Source organism: Sus scrofa, chromosome 3, assembly GCF_054392235.1.
Source record: "Sus scrofa isolate SSC_HxYL_T2T_F1_AM1 chromosome 3, Sscrofa_HxYL_maternal_Yorkshire_Landrace_v2.0, whole genome shotgun sequence".
In the NCBI taxonomy this organism is placed as follows: Eukaryota; Metazoa; Chordata; class Mammalia; order Artiodactyla; family Suidae; genus Sus; species Sus scrofa.
In genome coordinates this window covers 56,077,798-56,098,458 of record NC_139385.1, presented here as the reverse complement: position 1 = coordinate 56,098,458, position 20,661 = coordinate 56,077,798, and the positions used below count along the sequence as shown (strand labels likewise).

Below are 20,661 nucleotides of genomic sequence, written 5' to 3'. Positions count from 1 at the left end.
CTAAGGTAACCCTTCATATTTCACAACCTAAAAATATCCAGAAATGAGGACCTTTGACTTTCTAATATTTGCATATGCTCAAGGGAACTTCTGCCACAAGATGGAGTGGTTTGGTTTTTTGGTTCCTGGGCCAGGGATTGAACCCAGTGACCCAAGGCACATTAGTGACAATGCTGAATCTTCAACTTGCTGAGCCACCAGGGAACTCCTGGTTTTAAGTGAATCTTTTATTTTCACTTATATTTCAATTTAATTTTTTTTTTTTAATGGTTGCACCCCCAGCATATGGAGGTTCCCATGCTAGGGGTTGAATTGAAGCTGCTGGAGCTGGCCTACACCACAGCTCACGGCATTGCCAGATCCTTGACCCACTGAGCAAGGCCAGGGATCGAACCCACATCCTCGTGGATCCTAGTCAGGCTCGTTACCACTGAGCCAAGCCGGGAACTCCTCAGTTTAATTTTGAAGAGACTGGCTCCAACTAACACATGGGAAATGAAAGAACATAAACAACTATTATTTTTTAGTTCTTTTTCTACAGTCTGAAAGAATATATGAAGAAAACTTTGAAATAACTACTTAAGTGTGTTTCAATACAACTAAAATATTTATCAACAAATGCATCTTAACTTTCCTTCTAAGAGTATAACAAGAGTTCTGTTTCTCTTTGCTTTGTTTTCCTTTGGTTAACTTAGCTACTAAGGTTGCTAACTACTGAAGGTTTTAAGAACATTCCAATTTATACCAGCAATAAATATAAATTTTTCTTTAGGCTACAAGGAAAAATATACAAATGAACAGTAATTTCTGAAGCTGAAGTAAATCGTTAGATTATCAGTCCTCTTATATCTCTCACGCTAACCTATGAAGCACTCTCCTTTAGGAACAGTATCTTTTCAAATTCTCACCCTTAGTTCAAGCACATTCTTTAAAAACAAAAATTAAAACTGTACTGGAGTTCCCGTCGTGGCTCAGCCATTAACAAACCCAACTAGCATCCATGAGAATGGGGGTTTAAACCCTGGCCTCGGTCAGTGTGTTAAGGATCTGGCGCTGCTGTGAGCTGTGGTGTAGGCCGGCAGCTGTAGCTCCGACTCGACCCCTAGCCTGGGAACATCCATATGTCGTGGGTGTGGCCCTAAAAAGACAAAAAGACAAAAAAAAAATAAGTAAATAAAACCATACTTACTTTAGCCAACAGTTCTTGTGTTTCAGCAGTCAATGGAGCATGTGAAAACTTGCAATATTCTCCCTGATAACACTTTGCTCCTGTATGGTAAAACTTGCAAGGATATTCATGTAACCCGAATGTTAAGGAAGTGAACAATTTTAATCCAATTAAAATAATGAGTTAATAATTTCCTATGTAAAGTTCTTTTCTACTGGTAGAAACATTCAATTCTCTACTTAAAATATGAGACAATAAATTATTAACTGGGTTATAAGAAAATCCAATTTTAGAATGATTATATAAGTAAAGTTTGCTGGTTATCACAGGACACTTTTCTTTCATATCCATTCTTAAAATAAATTATAGGTATGTTTCACTGATAATAAGAAAGGATGTATATTTTAAATACTATGAGAAAAATATGCTTATTTTGAAAGCATTCTTTTAGAGTGAAAGGATTAAAGTCAATGACAATGATTAAGTCTTATGAATCTGAATCTTTCATATAAAAAGGCTTGTTTAAAACAGGATCAATTTATAGAACTTTAATATTTGTTTCTGGGAAAATTTCCTGAAGTCAGAATTTGAGGAGTTCCCATCGTGGCTCAGCGAAAACGAATCTGACTAGTAGCCATGAGACCTCGTTCAGTGGGTTAAGGTTCCGGTGTTGCCGTGAGCTGTGGTATAGGTCGCAGACGTGGATTGGATCTGGCATTGCTGTGGATGTGGTGTAGACCAGCAGCTGTAGCTCCAATTTAGTCTCTAGCCTGGGAACTTACATATGCCACGGGTGTGGCCCTAAAAAGACCAAAAGCAAAAAACAAAAAAAAATAGAGATTCTTGCACTGAATGGCTATAGAAAAACTATTTTTGTGGTGATAAAAAAAGGTGCAATTAATTACCCTGAACTGTTTATGTTCCATGTTTTCACAACATGTCTGGACCATCTGCACTGAAGAATTAGGGTTATTCTCCAAATTAAGGGACAATTAACCTCTATACAGTACAGAATATACAGAAAACAAGTAGCTCCAAACCATGTAATTCTTGACTCTTTTATGAAATAGACCATATGAATACAGATTTAATTAGTGGATGTCACAGCAGAAATTTTGAGAAAGTTTTTCTGGGACTTGAAAAGGTCTCATGAACCTGTTACCAGGTTGAGAGGATTTTCACTTGAGAGAATTTCTAAAGACTCCTTTCATGGGCGAGAAAAAAAAAAAAATCAATGTACACTTTAATCACTCTGATACTGAGTTAAGCTTGGATAGCGCAATTTTGCCATAGTTAAAAACAATGGTTTCATTCAGAATTTTACATATTTAAAATATTTCATAAATATTTATAGAAAGTAAAATTATTATATCTTGTTATAAAGGATATTATGCAAATACAGACAGTTTTCGCCTCTGGTACAATATCCTTGTACATAAAATTTACACATTTCCTTTTTCTTCTCTATTTCTGCATCATGGTCAAATTTACACTGGTCTCCCTAGGCCAAAGGAAGGAACAAGGAAAAGCCATTATTTCTCATACTTAAGTCATTACAATTTTCACTTAACTTTAGCTAAGTCAATGATTCCAGAAAAACACAGTCTTAGAAACAGTACAGTCTAATTCTTAATGAGCTATCTTATAACCATATCACATATATCTGCTTAAAATTTTGTTAAGTCCTCAACATTTTTTACACAAAACATGTTTTAAAAAATCATCTTTCTTAAACATAAAAGACTATTTTAGTAAAATTTTCTAACTGAACCTTTTCCAAAAGGAAACAGTTCTAAAATTGTACAGGCATGCTTTTGGAATGGCTAATGGAAACAGGAGTTGGTTTTAGTACATTTTTTGCTATACTTCACATTTTAGTATATTTTTGCTTACACATTTTTTTTAATACCTTAATACATTTCCTTTCAAGAAAATATTTACAAATTTGTTTTCCCTGGCGTTGCACCGTGTGTTGGTTGATGAACCCCTGACTCATTCTCACAGGCTGCTGCTTCTCTTTAGGTTTACCATCCTTTGAAAACAAAAACAAAAAAACTAAAAGTGAGAAATAAAAAATTAAATATTTCATAACGTTGTCTAAAATTATTTTAAACTGCCTTTAAAACATTAAAAAGAAACTCTTCTAAATTGGCTTTCATATAAGATTTAGATTTTTGGGAGTTCCCGTCGTGGCGCAGTGGTTGACGAATCCGACTAGGAACCATGAGGTTGCGGGTTCGGTCCCTGCCCTTGCTCAGTGGGTTAACGATCCCGCGTTGCCGTGAGCTGTGGTGTAGGTTGCAGACGCGGCTCGGATCCTGCGTTGCTGTGGCTCTGGCGTAGGCCGGAGACTACAGCTCCGATTAGACCCCTAGCCTGGGAACCTCCATATGCCGCGGGAGCGGCCCAAGAAATAGCAACAACAACAACAACAAAAGACAAAAAAAAAAAAAAAAAAAAAAAAAAAAAAAAGATTTAGATTTTTGTATACATCAGTTGAAAAGATGAATGTTTTGTCAGTTGCAACAGCATTTGTCTTGAACATTAGTGTTTGTGCAATTTGAGTATTTTATTGTACTTTTCCCTTATTTTTAAAAATTAATTTAAAAACTTGGAGCTCCCTTGTGGCTCAGTGGGTTAAGGATCTGGCAACGTCACTGCTGTGGCTCTGATTACTGCTATGGTGCATGTTCAATTCCTGGCCTGGAAACTTCACATGCTGCAAGTGCAGCCAAAAAAAAAATTTTTTAATTAAAAAACTTAAAAAGGGGAGTTCCCATTGTGGCTCATCGGAAACAAATCTGACTAGCATCCATGAGGAAGCAGGTTCGATCCCTGGCCTTGCTCAGTGGATTAAGGATCCAGCATTGCCATAAGCTGTGGTACAGATCACAGATGCAGCTCAGATTCTGCATTGCTGTGGCTGTGGTATAGGCCAGCAGCTATAGCTCCTATTGGACCCCTAGCCTGGGAACCTCCATATGCCATGGGTGCGGCCCTAAAAAGACAAAGACAAAAAACAAAAACAAAAACAAAACCTTAAAAAGGGGGTTAATGTTGTGGCTCAGCAGCAACAAACCCAACTAGTATGCAGGAGAACAAAGGTTCAATACCTGGCCTCGCTCAGTGGGGAAAGGATCCACCATTGCTCTGAGCTGTGGTGTAGGTCACAGATGTAGCTCAGATCTGGCGTTGTTGTGGCTGTGGTGTAGGCCAGTAGCTGCAGCTCTAATTCACCCCTAGCCTGGGAACTTCCATATGCCATGGGTGTGACCGTAAAAAACAAAACACTTTAAAAAGTACAACAACCTGTGATAAAAAATGATGTCTAAAAACAAGGCTCTTTAGAACAAAGGGACAAAACTGGAAATCATGAGATAACCAAAGTAGTATAATCTTTAATTTCAATGAGATGCTCATTAGGTGTAAACTGAGTATATTCACAAGCTCAAACTAAACATAATTAGAAAAATACCCTCAAAGATGATGATAAAGGTATGGAAACAAAAGGAGACTTTAATATAAAACAGAATTTCATTTTAGCTCTTTAGAAATATAAATCACTTTTAGAGTGTTAATGTGTACAACTTAAAACTTCTACATACACTAAATTCCTGCATACAGTCTGAGGAACTCAGTACGTGCAAAGAAGGGAGCTGGCTGTATATTTATGTGATCTGCTTCGCAATAATGTCAAATTTCTACTTAGCACCATCAAAATTACATCAGTTTTAACTTTGGGTTTTGATTATGTTATTAAATTCCAACAGATATGTTTACAACCTGTTCCTCATGTAGAAGGGCTGTCAGCTTTGGCTGAATAATCATTTGAGGTGATGTAAACCAAATGAAAATGAATACTGCTGGGTCTAGTCCTGTAGCAGCCCTGTGTGACCAAGGGCAGTTACCTGCACCTAGGCTTCAGATTCCTCTGTTGTAAAACAGATCTCTATAAATATGCTTTAATCTATAGCATTTGGTATTTCTAACACTTTACCACACCTAACTCTTGCCTCCTGGACCAAACCAGCAAAATACTCTGTCGTCCAGTTTAGACGCCCTCAGAAAAGCAGAATCCAGGAGTCACTTAATGTTCTTTCTGATTACATCTGCAGACCAAAGAAGAGGAACTTCTACAAAGCAAAATACCAGGAGGACAAGGGGTGTGTGGGAAGGCCAAAGCTCAAAAATATTCATTGTTCATTTCCAGAGGGAGTCAAAAACCAACAGATGAGGGGCTGCAACAGCGGAAACTTTGTAAGACGTGTGGCCTTTGCAATGGCCTCACGTCAGTCTTTTTTTTTTTCTTTTCTAGGGCCGCACTCACGGCTTATGGAGGTTCCCAGGCTAGGGGTTTAATTGGAGCTGTAGCCGCCGGCCTACACCACAGCCACAGCAACTCGGGATCCGAGCCACTTCTGCGACCTACACCACAGCTTATGGCAATGCCGGATCCTTAACCCACTGAGCAAGGCCAGGGATCAAACCTGCAACCTCATGGTTCCTAGTCAGATTCGTTAACCACTGAGCCACAATGGGAACTCCGTATCTGTCTTATCTTCTCCCTGATTCCCTGCTTTTCCACAGTCACTGACAGCACAGCACTCAGAAATCAGGGGTATGAGTGAATGTGTTCAGGGGCAACAGGTACTGACACTGAGGCTTGAAGTAGGTGCTAGCAGGTAACTAGTGCAAGAGAAACCAGTGCCCCACTGAGAAAGAAGCACTTGGAGCCCATGGGGAGGTGGGGGGTAAGAGGAGATTTCCACTGCAGTGCAAGATACAAATCTGTGCAAGTTAGAAACTGGAGGGCTGGTGGTATACCTGTTCCTGTGAGCCATTGCTCCTCAGGGAAGCGCTGGATCCTTTCTCTGCAGTGTCAGGCCATTTTCGCTTCATTTTCTTCTGTTTACCATTCTTGTGAATAGCTTTCAGGTTCTTATTTTTATTTTTTTGTTTAATAGCTAAAAACAAAAAAGTTAAATTTATTTTTTAATATTTTATTCAAGTATGGTTGATTTACAATGTTCTGTCAATTTCTGCTGTACAGCAAAGTGACCCAGTCATCTCATATTATCTTCCATCATGTTCTATCCCAGGAGATTGGATATAGTTCCCTGTGCTATACAGCATAACCTCATTGCTTATCCATTCTAAATGTAATAGTATGCATCTACTAACCCCAAACACCCAGTCCATCCCACTCCCTCCCCCACAACCTTGGCAACCACAAGTCTGTTCTCCATGTCTGAAGAAAGTTAAATTTAAAAAGCAGTTTACTCTTAGGAATTATATTCTATAATAATCCAGAAGTTCTCCACTGCCCAAAGATTAAAAACGGGGATGATGCTGACTTGTCTCTCTCGACACTCTGAGGTTAGGAGAGCAAAAATAGAATTAATGTATTCTGAATCCCAAATTCATTCTTTGTGAAAATAGATAAGGTACTGTCAGGAAAAAAGCAAGATAATTCATGGAATCAATCTTGTTAGCCATCAGCCAGATCCTTTTGAAGTGTTCAGAGTACAATGGATCTAATTAGGAACTGCTATATAGCACTGTAATAGTAAAAGCTTAAAATGTTTACTTTTTTTTTAGGGCCGCACCCATGGCATATGGAAGTTTCCAGGCTAGGGGTCCAACTGGAGCTACAGCTGCTGGTCTACACCACAGCCACAGCAACTCCAGATCCGAGCTGCATCTGTGACCTACACCACAGCTCACAGAAATGTCGGATCCTTAACCTACTGAGCGAGGCCAGGGATCGAACCCACATCCTCAAGAATACTAGTTGGATTTGTTTCTGCTGAGCCACAGTGGGAACCTCCAAGCTTCAAATGTTTAAAATGGCTGTTAGAATATTCACTGAAGAGATTAAGTTTATCTATTTTAAATAGAAAAACATTTTAAAAAGAAAAAATAAAATAAAATGAGAGGATTAAGAATTTCATTTGCACAGAATTCCTATCGTGGCCCAGCGGGTTAAGAACCCGACTAGTATCAATGAGGATGCGGGTTTAATCCCTGGCCTTGCTCAGTAGGTAAAGGATCTGGCATTGCTGCAAGCTGCAGTGTAGGTCGCAGACAAGGCTTAGATCCAGTGTTGCTGTGGCATAGGGCAGCAGCTGCAGCTCCAGTTGACCCCTAGCCCAGGAACTTCATATGCCACAGGTGCAGCCCTAAAAAAAGGAAAAAGAAAAAAAAAAAAAAAAAGAATTTCATTTACAAGAGCTCCCCTGTGGTGCAGCAGGCTAAGTATCTGATGTTGTCACTGCTGTGGCTCAGGTCACTGCTATGGTACTGGTTCAATCCCTAGCCTGGGAACATCCACATGTCCTGGGCTCAGACAAAAAAAAATACCTGTCCTGACTATGGCTAAATTTCATTTTAGTTATCTAAAGGAATGTATGTTTGAGTTTAGTTGATACACTACCATCCCAGGCATTAATTAAGCCAATCCTCTTTAGAGGATAGAACACAAGCATGTGTATCTTGTACTTCACACATGCTGAGGCCAGAAACTTAGTATTTTCTCTTTCAAAGTAGTCATGTACTTTGAAAATCCTCCTGCATGCTCCCTCCTCCTGCAAAGTGAGCATTTGCACACAGCATGGCCAGCTCACATCTGATGTAAAGATTCATGAAAGTCCTGATCTTACCATGATATAATGCAGGAGAACAACACTCCCCCCCCAAACATATATGGACAACTGTGACTGCTTCTCAAGACAACTCTAAGTGATAAAGTGGTTTGACTCTTACCTTTCTGGGTATCCTTTGCTCCCTCTTTCTTTGCAGATTCCTCAGGAAATGATAGGGACTGAGTAACATTGGCCTTCTCTTTAGCTTGTATATACTGCTGAAGCTCTTTAGCAAAATTATCTTCTGATTCCTGACCGCAGATATCATTATCACTGTATACATCATAGTCCTTACTTCTTGATTTTCTATGTTGCAAATTCTTTGGTGCTGTTGTAGAGCTTCCAAAGTGCCTAAACTAAGTGGAAATTAAATTTTCAATTTTAAAAACCTATCACGATTCAAAACAATCTGGTTATAAAGAAGAAACAAAGGAGCTCCTGTTGCAACTCAGCCAAAACGAACCTGACTAGTATCCATGAGGACAAAGGTGTGATCCCTGGCCTTGTTCAGTGGGTTAAGGATCTGTTGTTGTAGTGTGTTGCTGTGGCTGAAGTGTAGGTCATAGATGCAGCTTGGATCTGGTGTTGCTGTGGCTGTGGTGAAGGCCAGCAGCTGCAGCTCCGATTTGACCCCCCATGGGAACTTCCCATATGCCGTAGGTGCAGCCCTAAAAAGCAAAAAAGGCAAAAAAAAAAAAAAAAAAAAGAAACAAAGACTGGCCATGAATTGATCATTGTTAAGGTTGGGTGGTGGGTACACAGGGGATTCATATGCTCTTCTGTCCACTCTTATTTACATGAAATTTTTCAGAATTAAAAAAACACACACCAAAAAATGATACATCCATTCCTAAAGATGGTTTGAGGGAAGATTCTGAATTTGTACACTGTGTACTTTACTGAACTGAAAGATCAGAGCCTCATATCTTAATTATTTGATATAAAGGAACTACAGTATTACAGTTGACATTTTATTTCTCTCTCTGCATCAATTATACTTTTAAATGGTTTAATTCCATAGCTTGAAATTTCATAAAGGAGCAAGTAAACTGTCATGGCCCAACTGAAAACCCACTCTATTAAGATATACCATAGCTACCAAAGCCTATTTTTCTACTATAACTCATAGCACTGGTGGCAAAGGATGTGGCAGCAATGATGACAAGTAAGAAAGAACTACCCCGTTCTCTGCAATCAAGCTAATTTTACTTTCAGAAACAATCTTCTAACTCTGTTGTCAGAGCTGCCCCAAGGTGACAGCTACAAACCTAGGTACCCACAGGAACAAGAACTCAGGTATGGCAGCTGACCTGGAAGCAACTCAAGGTGATCACAGCAGACAAATTACAGCATAAATTTCTGTGTAAAAATTTCTGGTTACACGGGTGTCTATACTTGGGCACAGAGGTGTAAGCAGCTCCCTTTACATAAGTAATAACTTGTGTAAAGGTATTTGTCCTAAATGAAGAGATGAGATGACTTGGCAATATTACAAAACCAAGAAAATCATCAGCTACAGTGTTTTATTATACATTAGAGAAGTATTCTCAATTGATAGGATTCTTTTCAGATGGGACTGAAATACAGAGGATTCAAATGACTGCTTAAATACTTCCTTTCATGCAGTTGGCTATATACTCAGTGCTCTGACCTTTGCTGTTCTCTACATAATTTAGAAAGGATAAGAACATGATCTTAACATTGTTTTTCCCTTTTATAAAGGAGTGTAAAGTTGTTTTTTTTTTTTTAAGTAAAACATTTTCTTGCTTTTGAAGCAGGATGATTTACTGAATAAGTATGCCTCCTGAAATTCCACAGAAATAAGAGTACAGAAATGTAAAAAAGTAAAATTTAGATTTTAGGAGTTCCCCTCGTGGCCCAGTGGTAACAAATCCAACTAGAATCCAGGAGGACACACGTTCAATCCCTGGCCTCACTCAGTGGGTTAAGGATCTGGTGTTGCCAGATGTGGTCCAGGTCGCAGACACAGCTCAAACCTGGCATGGCTGTTGCTTGCAGTTGCAGCTCTGATGCGACTCCTAGTCTGGGAACTTCCATGTGCTTCGTGTGTGGCCCTAAAAAGACAAAAAAAAAAAAAAAAAAAAAAAAATTAACTGTGCAACTGAGGAGCTGTCACCTAACTTTCAATTTGAAGTAATTAACCTACAATGAAATGACATGCCAAAAGATAAATCTCAAGAGAAGAAGCTAATTAACTTCTATAAATTCTAAGCAATGCATATACTCAATGAGAATCATGCTGGGAAATGGATAAGGTTTTTTTGTTTGTTTATTTTTTTTTCTGGCTACACCCACAGCATATGGTAGCTCCCAGGCCAGGGATCAAATCCGAGCTGCAGCTGTGGTGATGCCAGATCCTTAATCCACTAAATCACTGGAGAACTCACTAAGAAGTTCTTACTGTACATAGTGAAAAGACATCTTCCAAGATGAAATGTATAGGATCTCCTTACAGATCAGCATTAACAGTTAAATCTTTGCAATCAATTTTGATAGGGAACTTAACTTTGACCTCCAGTTAAACAAAGTATTATCCCAAAAAGAAGAATCCCGTTCTTCTCATTAGTAAACCTGTATAATAAAAACATGTATTATTATATGTTAAGTTTTATCAATAAAAAATTTGTGGAAACTTGTTTTCTCTCTCATTATACGTGTAGCTACATTCTATCTTCAACTTTGCTTCTTGGCTTGCAAAGCCTAAAATATTTGCTGTTTTGTCCTTTACAGAAAATATTTACTGACTCCTGATCTAGAAAATAAAACAAGAGATCAGGAGAAAGAGAAAAACTGATCCAGAAGAAGCAAATACTATTCAAGGAAAAGAAAAGAACATAAATGTTTTAAAGTAAATACACAAAGATATCAAGATGGATTATATATTTTTAAATGCCGGAAAGTTATAACAACAACAGAACAAGAAAGAACTTTTGAATAGTTAAATTATGATTAATTAAGTGAAGATATATAGAAAGAGGAAATTTCTTAGAATATAAAGAAAAAAGACAAGGACAATAAAAATAAAAGATTTCCCTTTATATGAAGGGTATGAGTGAATAGTCTCACTAAATACTTGAGGACAATGAATAAGATTCACAATCTCTACCGACATGAAAAATAAAGAACCTAAAAGCTTCCAGGGGTATAAGATTCTTACAAAGTAACTAGAATCACACTGCCAAGACCTCAACATTAGCAACACTGGATAGTAGAAGAAAATGGGGCAAGGGATTCCTGCAAAGCTCAGCAGGTTAAGGATCCAGTATCCAGCGTTGTCACTACTGTGGTTCTAGTCACCACTGTGGCGAAAGTTCAATCCCCGACCCATGGGCACAGCCAAAAAAAAAAAAAAAAAAAAAAAAAAAAAGCAAAAGAAGGAGTTCCTGTTGTGGCGTAGTGGAAACAAATCCGACTAGGAACCATGAGGTTGAGGGTTCGATTCCTGGCCTCGTTCTGTGTGTTAAGGATCTGGTGTTGCCGTGTGCTGTGGTGTAGGTCGAAGATGTGGCTCAGATCTGGCATTGCTATAGGTGTGGTATAGGCCAGCAGCTACAGCTCCAACTCGACCCCTAGCCTGGGAACCTCCATATGCCGCAAGTGCGGCACCCCCCCAAAAAAAAGACCAAAAAAAAAAAAAAAGGCAAAAGAAAATGGGCAAATAACCTCAAGCCTAACTCTATTTCACCTAAACTATCAGCTGTCAAAAGTTTAATTTCATGTGTTCCTACACAGCATTGTATGCCAGCTAAATGAGAAACCAACAGTTAAGAAATGGTGCTAGGATTTCCTGTCCTGGCTCTGTAGGTTAAGGATCCAGCGTTGCTGTGGCTGTGGTGCAGGCAGCAGCTGCAGTTCTGATTCTTCCACATGCAGCAGGTGCAGCCATAAAAAAAAAGGTGCCAAAAAATTTAAATCACAGTAAGTCCCACCAAATACCTAGCAATAAATCTAAAAAAAGGTCTATAAGATGGGAGACGTCTACAAAGAAAATTATAAAACACTGCTGAGAGAAATTAAAGAGGACCTAAAGACTGGACGTTACAATATTCTAAAAATGTCAATTCTCCACAAATGATCTATAAATTCAATGAATTCCCAAGTGAAAATCCCACCAGGATTTTCTGTGAAACTTGACAAACTGTTTCTAAAATTTACATGGATGGGGTTCCCGTCGTGGCGCAGCGGAAACGAATCGGACTAGGAACCATGAGGTTGCAGGTTCGATCCCTGGCCTTGCTCAGTGGGTTAAGTATCTGGGGTTACTGTAGCTGTGGTGTAGGCCGGCAGCGACAGCTCCGATTAGACCCCTAATCCAGGAACCTCCATATGCCAAGGGTGTGGCCCTAAAAAGACAAAAGACAAAAAAAATTTATATGGAACTGCAAAGGGGTAAAAATAGCCAAGACACTTAAAGAAGAAAAACATGAGACTTGCTTACCTAATATTTAAACTCATTATAATAAAGCTGTACTAATTAACACAGTGAAATCTTGGGGGAAAGGACTGAAAAATAAACCAGTGGTAAAGAACAGAGAGCCCAGAAACAGACCTATCAGAACACAAACACTTGATTTTTGACAATGGTGACACTGCAGACGCATGGGGGAAAAGACAGTTCTTTTCTTCTAATGACTGGTGTTGGAACAACTGGATGTGATAATGAAAAAAAAGTAAATCAAAATTTGAGCCCTCGAGTTCCTGTCGTGGTTCAGCCGAAAAAAATCTGACTAGCATCCTTAAGGACATGGGTTCGATTCCTGGCCTTGCTCAGTGGGTTAAGGATCTGGCACTGTAATGAGCTGTGGTGTAGGTTGCAAACACAGCTCGGATCTCACATTGTTGTGTCTGTGGTATAGACCAGCGGCTACAGCTCCGATTTGACTTCTAGCCTGGGAACGGCCGTGAATGTGGCTCTGAAAAGACCAAAAAAAAAAAGAAAAGAAAAAGAAAAAAACTTTGAGATCTCTATCCCACAGTACACAAAAAATCAATTCTGAATGATTATAAACTTAAGTAGGAAAGAAAAAAAATAAACTTTCAGAAAATACTGCAGGGCATTATTTTTATTATCTCAGGATTTTTTTTTTATGGCCACACCTGCAGCATATAGAAGTTTCCAGGCCAGGGACTGAATCTGAGATGCAGTTGCAGCAACACTGGATCCTTTAACCCACTGCGCTAAACAGGAGATCGAACCTGTGCCTCTACAGTGACCCAAGCCTCTGCAGTCAGACTTTTTTTTTTTAGGGCCATATTTGTAGCATATGGAAGTTCCCAGTCAAATGAGAGCTGTTGCTGCTGGCCGATACCACAGCCACAGCCACACTGGATCCTGAACCCACTGAGTAAGGCTAGTGATGGAACCTCATCCTCACGGATACTAGTCAGGTTTGTTACTGCTGAGCCGCAGCTGGAACTCACCTATCATAGGATATTTAAATAAAACACATAAAGCATTAACTATAAAGAAACATTAATAAATTAGAAGACATTAAAATTAAAAACCTTTTTTATTTTTGTCTTTTTTGTCTTTTTAGGGCTGTACCCATGGCATATGGAGGTTCCCAGGCTAGGGGTCGAATCAGAGCTACAGCTGCCGGCCTACACAAGAGCCACAGCAACACCAGATCCGAGCCGCGTCTGTGACCTACACCACAGCTCACGGCAACTCTGGATCCTTAACCCACTGAGTGAGGCTAGGGATCGAACCAGCAACATCATGGTTCCTAGTCAGATTCGTTTCCACTGCGCCACAACAGGAACTCCAAAATTAAAAACCTTTTATCAAAAACTGCCATTGACTGCCAAGTCACAAAAATAAGCAGACATTTGCAACACACAATCCACAAAGGGAGAGAAAAATCCCTATATCCAAAATAAAGGCTTTAAACCAGCACACAAAAAAGGGAAATCCAAATCGAACAAATAGGAAAGATGTTCCATCTCGATAGTAATAAAGAAAATACAAACTAAATTACAATGAGATATCTCACCAGACGGCAAAAAAATAAGACAAGTAACAAATATCAAGTGTGGAGCAGTAGAAATACAGCCTCTTGTGCACTGCCTTTGGGGATAAAAGTCAGTACAACTGCTTCGGAATACATTTTGGCACCACAGTAAAGGGAAAGATGTTTATACTCTAAGACCCAGCAGTTCCACTCCTAGGTCAATGCAGGGGACAGGTACAGCAGGACGCAAGTGAAAAGATGTAACAGCATTGGCCGGAACCTCCAAAACTGGTCACCCACCACATGTCTACTAATCCCAGAATCTAGCATATTCAAATGATGGAATGATATGCAACTAAGAAGATGAATAATAAGTATATACCACAAGGCTTTCGAATCTTATAAAAGTAACAATTTATAAGAAGAAGAAGACAGAAAAGGACACGTACAACACTATTCTATTTCTATAAAGTGTAAAGACAGGCAAGAGAAAATGGCCTTCTTAAAGATGACAGCACTAGTAGTAAAACTGTACAGCACAAAGAACTGATTGGTATACAAGTTTGGACTGTAGCTACTGCCAGGAGGGAAAGGAAATACGACAGAGACAGCAGGCGTCAAACATACTGTGGGTAAAGCTTTCTTGACCTGCATAGTGTTTACCTGGGTGTGTGCTTTTTAATTAGCTGTGATACTCATACATTTATGTTTTACACACTAGCAAGCAAAGAGCCTGGCCTGAAGTAAGCCTACTTAGAAATAATCCAGGTGTCTGTCTTCTCATGGTATTGTCTCTAGGAAACTCCTTAAGATAATCATAGGAGGCCGTATCTGCCCATCTCCTGAATGGGGTTACACGGACTGGGCATGAAGGACTGAGGCCTATGAGACCAAAATTGAACTTAAAAAGATGTGGGAAATCCAAGCTGCAGTACCAGAGCTCTCATCCACAGCAGCCACATGTGCCCTAAAGGGCAAAGGTAGTTACATACATGGGTAGCTGAGAGGCTCCCTGAGGAGATGAAGATGCTGTACCTGCTGTATCTTTTGTCCTAAATCCTTTTATAAAGCTAAGTACAAGAGTATCATGTTAAAGTCCATGTATCTGGAGAGTCTCGCTGCCAATCTGAACCCATTCTTGGGTAGCCTGCTAAAATATAACAATAAAAAAAGTTCAAAAAGAAAAAGAAGTGGGAAAGGAGCAGATATTGGCTTCCCTGTGAGTTGACTGTGTCCTCCCCAAATTCTTATGTTGAAGTCCTAAACCTTAGCACCTTAGAATGTAGCATCACGGAGTTCCCGTCGTGGCACAGTGGTTAACGAATCCAACTAGGAACCATGAGGTTGCGGGTTCAATCCCTGCCCTTGCTCAGTGGGTTAACGATCCGGCGTTGCCGTGAGCTGTGGTGTAGGTTGCAGACGCGGCTCGGATCCCGCGTTGCTGTGGCTCTGGCGTAGGCCGGTGGCTACAGCTCCGATTCAACCCCTAGCCTGGGAACCTCCATATGCCGCGGGAGCGGCCCAAGAAATAGCAACAACAACAACAACAACAACAAAAGACAAAAGACAAAAAAAAAAAAAAAAAATGTAGCATCATTTGGAAATAGGGCCATTATATGCATAATTATTTAAATGAGTTCATTAGGGTGGGCTTTAATCCAATATGGCTGGTGATCTTATAAGAAGGCGAAATTTAGACACATATATTCACACCGGAAGAATGTCTTTCAAACATGAAGGCAGAGATCAAGATGATGCTTCTGGAAGACAAGCCAAGGAAGACCAAAGATTGACAGCAAACCCCCCAGAAATAGGGGGGAGGCATGCAACAGATTCTTCCTCACAGCCCTTGGAAGGAACCAACCCTCTCAGTACCTGGTTCTGGAACTTCTAGCCTCAAGAACCATCAGACACTACATTTCTGTTGTCTAAGTCACCCAATATGTGGTACTTTGTTATGGCAGTCTTAGTAAACTAATGCAAGCTTCATGCTAAAAATCACTAAGGTTAGCTAAGTTAGTAAATCAAAATGTTTAAGCTAATTTTAAAAGAAGTTTTTGACACAGTTCACAACCATCTCAGAGACAGGGAAAACCAAGATAAAAGCCATGTACTAAAAACAGTTCATGTTAAATGACAACAAAGTTCTTAAATGATAAATTTTTTAAAAAGTATAACCAGAGGAGTTCCCATTGTGGCACAGTGGTTAACGAATACAACTAGGAACCATGAGGTTTCAGGTTCGATCCCTGGCCTCGCTCAGTGGGTTAAGAGTTAAGGATCCGGTGTTGCCGTGAGCTGTGGTGTAGGTTGCAGACGAGGCTCGGATCCCAAGTCGCTGTGGCTCTGGCGTAGGCTGGTGGCTACAGCTCCAACTAAACCCCTAGCCTGGGAACCTCTATATGCCAAGGGAAGCGGCCCTAGAAAAGACAAAAAGACAAAAAAAAAAAAAAAAAAAAAAAAAAGGATAACCAGGTATTCTTTGATATAAATAACGGGGTCTCAAATGCTGACTAAAATGAGACCAACAGGATCCCTAATTAATGTCTCACATCCATTCCTGTCTTTTTCAATACACCAACTTAATCTTACTTTTTTGGGAATTTGCTCACACTCCAGTTTTACTTCCCATTTTACTCTCTCTTCTTGTGTTTCTTCAACTTCTGTATCATCTATTTCACCATCGACTCTGCAGCAAAAATATCAAATAACATAAAAGGGTTTTTCAACTTGAAAAGGGTTCAAACCACAGCATTAAAATTCACTGCTTTGGTTTCTCTTCAACTTGCCCACAAAGAAATTCCAAATTCAAATTCTGCTTCAACTAGTCTATAGAAATAACGTACAGAATTAGGATGAGTAGTAAATGTCAACATATGTTTATGAGTAAACTGCAAAGCTGAAATTTTAGATTATATAACCTGATGTTCAACTATTAGAAGCTATATAAAATCATATATTCATTCAACAAATACTGGCATACACTCGATTCTGGCCTTAAATCCTGGGATACAACAATGAAAAAGACGTTGTTTCTGCCTTCTGAAAACTTTCTATATGCTTGGGAGAAAGCAAGCAAGCAAGCAAACAAGCAAGCAATTTCAGCATGGTGTGATAAGTACTGGTGCATGTCTAAGGAACGTTTAACCTAGATTTGGGGCCCAAGGTTTTCTGAACCTAAAAGATATATACGAATTAAAAACAAAGAGGAATGTCAGGAAGGACAGTATTTCAGGTAGAATGCGGGGCACCCTGAGGTCAGGAGAGAGCCAAACTTGGATTCTGGTGGGAAGATGAAGAAGCAAAGTCATTTTCAGACTCACTAGGAGACTGAGAAGTTGGACAGGCATAGATACCATGTGAGACAACTATTTGAGGATATTCCAGCAAAACTAAAAAGGAACCTAAGGGAGTTCTCATCATGGCTCAGCGGTAACGAACCCAACTGGTATCCATGAGGTTGTGGGTTTGATCCCTGGCCCCACTCAGTGGGTTAAGGATCCGGCATTGCTGTGTAGGGGTAGCAGATGTGGCTCGGATCCTGTGTTGCTATGGCTGTGGTGTAGGTCAGCTGGTGCAGCTCCAATTCGATCCCTAGCCTGGGAACCTCCATATGCCACAAGTGTAACCACCCAAAAAAAAAAAAAAGCAAAAATTACAAAAAAAAATTAATAAAAATAAAATGAAAACGAACCTAAAGAGATGAAGAAGGGAACTATAAGAAACAAAGAAGCCCAATAAAATGTACAGGTAAATCCAAATAATGCCATAGATACAGGGAGCTGAAGACAACTGTGTCTCAGCAAGTAGTGACTACTAAATGTAAAAGCTTAAGACAGAGTTCCCATTATGGCGCAGCAGAAACAAATCTGACTAGGAGCCATGAGGCTGCAGGTTCGATCCCTGGCCTCACTCAGTGGGATAAGGATCCAGCGTTGCCGTGAGTTGCAGTGTAGGTCACAGACATGGCTCAGATCTGGTGTGGCTATGGTTGTGGCATAGGCCAGCAGCAGCAGCTCTGATTAGACCCCTAGCCTGGTAACCTCCAAATGCCACGAGTGCAGCCCTAAAAAAGACAAAACAAAAAACAAAAAACAAAACAAAAAAAAAAACCAAGATTTTAGTGACCTGCCAGGTAAAGACAAAGACTAGGCACTGTATGTTCTCAAAAGAACATGGTACAAACATGAAAGCACCGCCAGCACAAGAATGTGAATCATGGCTTTGTGCTTCTTCAAAGTTACAAGAGGAGATCAGGCTTTACAGCCTCATCCAATTCAACAGTTTACTACCACTGATCTGTTCCCAGTCAGAAGTTCGGTCACATCCACCAGATGAGGGACCGAGCTATACGCCTGCTGCAGAGGCCAATGTTATGAGAGCCAATAAACCAAATGCTGAGGACTTTCCCATATTCTAGTTATCATCTTTTGGAGTGGAAAGCAACCTCTCCCCAGGTAGAGCGGTAACGGCAGAGCAATAACGGCAGCAGCTGACACTTGCATCATGCTTCCTCCGTGCCAGGTGCTGTTCCATGCACATCACATGTATCACAACAGCCCTAGGACATACATACTATTGGTAAAAAGCCCATTTTACAGATGAGAAAACTGAATGCAGAACACAATATAACTTGTCACATATCTAGCAAATGGCAGAGCTGCAATTTGAGTCCAGGCAGGCAGGGTCTTTCTTATTCGAAATACCCACCTGGATATCTACTAGACTCAACATTATCTCAAAACTCTTGTTAATCCTCCTGCTTTCTTAAACAGCAACTTCAGCCTTCTAATAATACAATCCCAAACCTTAAAGAAGACTTTACCACCTCTTTCATATTTCCCATCCAATCTGTGAGGAAATATATTTTATCTTCAAAATTTGTCCTAATCTGGAGTTCCCTGGTTGGGGATCTGGTGTTGCCACTGCTGTGGCTCAGGTCGCTGCTGTGGTAGGGGATGGATCCCTGGCCTGGGAACTTCTGCATACCGTGGGTAAGGATATATATATATATCCCTATCTGACCACATCTTGCTACTGATACTATGATCCAAGGTACTCTTGCCCCTCTTCCATTCTACTCTCAACACAACCAGATGCCCCTGCTAATAGGTCACCCTTGGCTAAAAACCCAGTAACTCTCATCTCATTCAGAGGAAAAGCCAAAGTCCTTATTATGGAACCTACAAGTCCCTTACACAACCGGCCTCCTGGTTTCCCCTCACCCCGCGCCCATCCCATTGCTTCTCAAGTTCTTCTCTTCAAGTCTTGCCATTCTTCCTCCACTCATCACTCTGGTCACTGGCTCCCACCACTCAATCACAGCAAGCTCACTCCACATCAGGACCTTCATATGGAATGCTCTGCCCATAGAAGATCAACCTCTCTCACTCCAGGTTCCTGCTCAAATATTACTTACCAATGTTACTAGTGAGGCTTTTCTTTCTTTCTTTTCTTTTTCTTATTTTGTCCATACCCATGGCATATGGAAGTGCCCAGGCCAGGGAATGAACCCATACCACAGCAGTGACCCAAACCTTAGCAGTGACAATGCCTGGTCCTTAACTGCTGGGCCATCAGGAAACTCCTAGTGAGGGTTTTCTTAACTACCTTCTTTAAAAGACCTGCACCCTCCCACCATCCCATCCTCCCTTATCTCCCTACCCTGCTTTCATTTTCTCCACATCACTTATCACCTAAAATACTAATATCTATGTATTGTCGGTACACCAAGAATATAAATCTCACGAGCACAGGGATTTTTATGTTTATCTATTTCTATATCCCCAGGGCCTAGAATAATGTCTCATATATAGCAGGTGCTCAATAAACAAGTAGTTTTACCTTAAAATTATTAGGAAAAGTAACCAGGAACCATAAAAGCTTGATTCATTTGATGACATTTAAAACAAACTAAAAACTATACATCGAAAATAATGCCACAGACAATCAAAAGACAAATAACAAACTGGGGGTAAAATATCTGCAGGCTAGAGATCCTAATATTTTAACAAGAAAGACCAGCCAAGAGAAAAACAGGCAAAGAATGTTCACAGACATGCGCCATACTTCAATACCATTCTTTGCCTAAAAGTGTCTTTTATGTAGTTCAGTTTTTGTGGAACTTCTGTCCAGTGCCTTATCAAATTGATAGCTGGTACTGGTTTTTTATTCATAGTTATTCACTTCTGTGATGATTCACCTTACTGAACTCTCTTATGTATTTTTCTCTTTGCTCTTTAAAAAAATATTATAGCTGATTCACAATGTTGTCTATTTCTGCTATATGGCAAAGTGGTCCAGTGATATATATATCATATATATATATGATATATATACATGTTACATGTATATATATCATACATATATATACACATCCTTTTTCTCATATTATCTTCTATCATAAGAGACTGGATACAGTTCCCTGTGCTATACGGTAGGAGTATTTTAATAGTTTATTAATCAGTTCGTCTTGTTTTTCTTTGTAGATGATCATTTCACTGCCAATAATTAGTGTGTCTCTTTTCAGTTATGTATAGGCCTAAGTTTTAGTTTAGCCACTTTGCCTTAGAAGCATGGTGATGAAATCACCAATCTTTGAGTGACTGGCCGGGTAACTTAACCCTAGTTTGCTACATGCCTTCATATTTGTGTAATCTTGGCAAGTTATTTATCCTCTTTGTGCCTCAATTTTCTCATCTGCAAAAATGAGGATAATATCTTCAACGGTTGTTGTGAAGATTAAATGATGAGGGAGTTCCCTTCTTGGCTGAAGAGTTAATGAACCTGATTAGGATCCATGAGGATGTGGGTTTGATCCCTAGCCTCGCTCAGTGGGTTAAGGATCTGGCGTTGCTGTGAGATGTGGTGTAGGCCAGCA

General features: G+C 39.8%; 1 protein-coding gene across 3 annotated transcripts in view; it reads right to left on the bottom strand.

Annotated features, from left to right (window-relative positions):
- ZC3H8 (zinc finger CCCH-type containing 8) overlaps window positions 1–20,661 on the bottom strand; it is a 47,173-nt gene that overhangs the window by 12,296 nt on the left and 14,216 nt on the right. For all 3 annotated transcript variants that reach the window (XR_002342488.2, XM_085018433.1, XM_005662275.3), the window contains exons 2-7: window positions 16,374–16,470; window positions 7,931–8,165; window positions 5,993–6,132; window positions 3,078–3,200; window positions 2,558–2,669; window positions 1,190–1,299 (exon numbers count right to left, since the gene is read on the bottom strand). Coding sequence is in view for 2 of the 3 variants with exons in the window: in XM_085018433.1 (XP_084874559.1) it covers window positions 1,190–1,299; window positions 2,558–2,669; window positions 3,078–3,200; window positions 5,993–6,132; window positions 7,931–8,165; window positions 16,374–16,470 (817 nt within the window). In the remaining variant the exon portion in view is untranslated. The remainder of the gene's footprint in view (window positions 1–1,189; window positions 1,300–2,557; window positions 2,670–3,077; window positions 3,201–5,992; window positions 6,133–7,930; window positions 8,166–16,373; window positions 16,471–20,661) is intronic.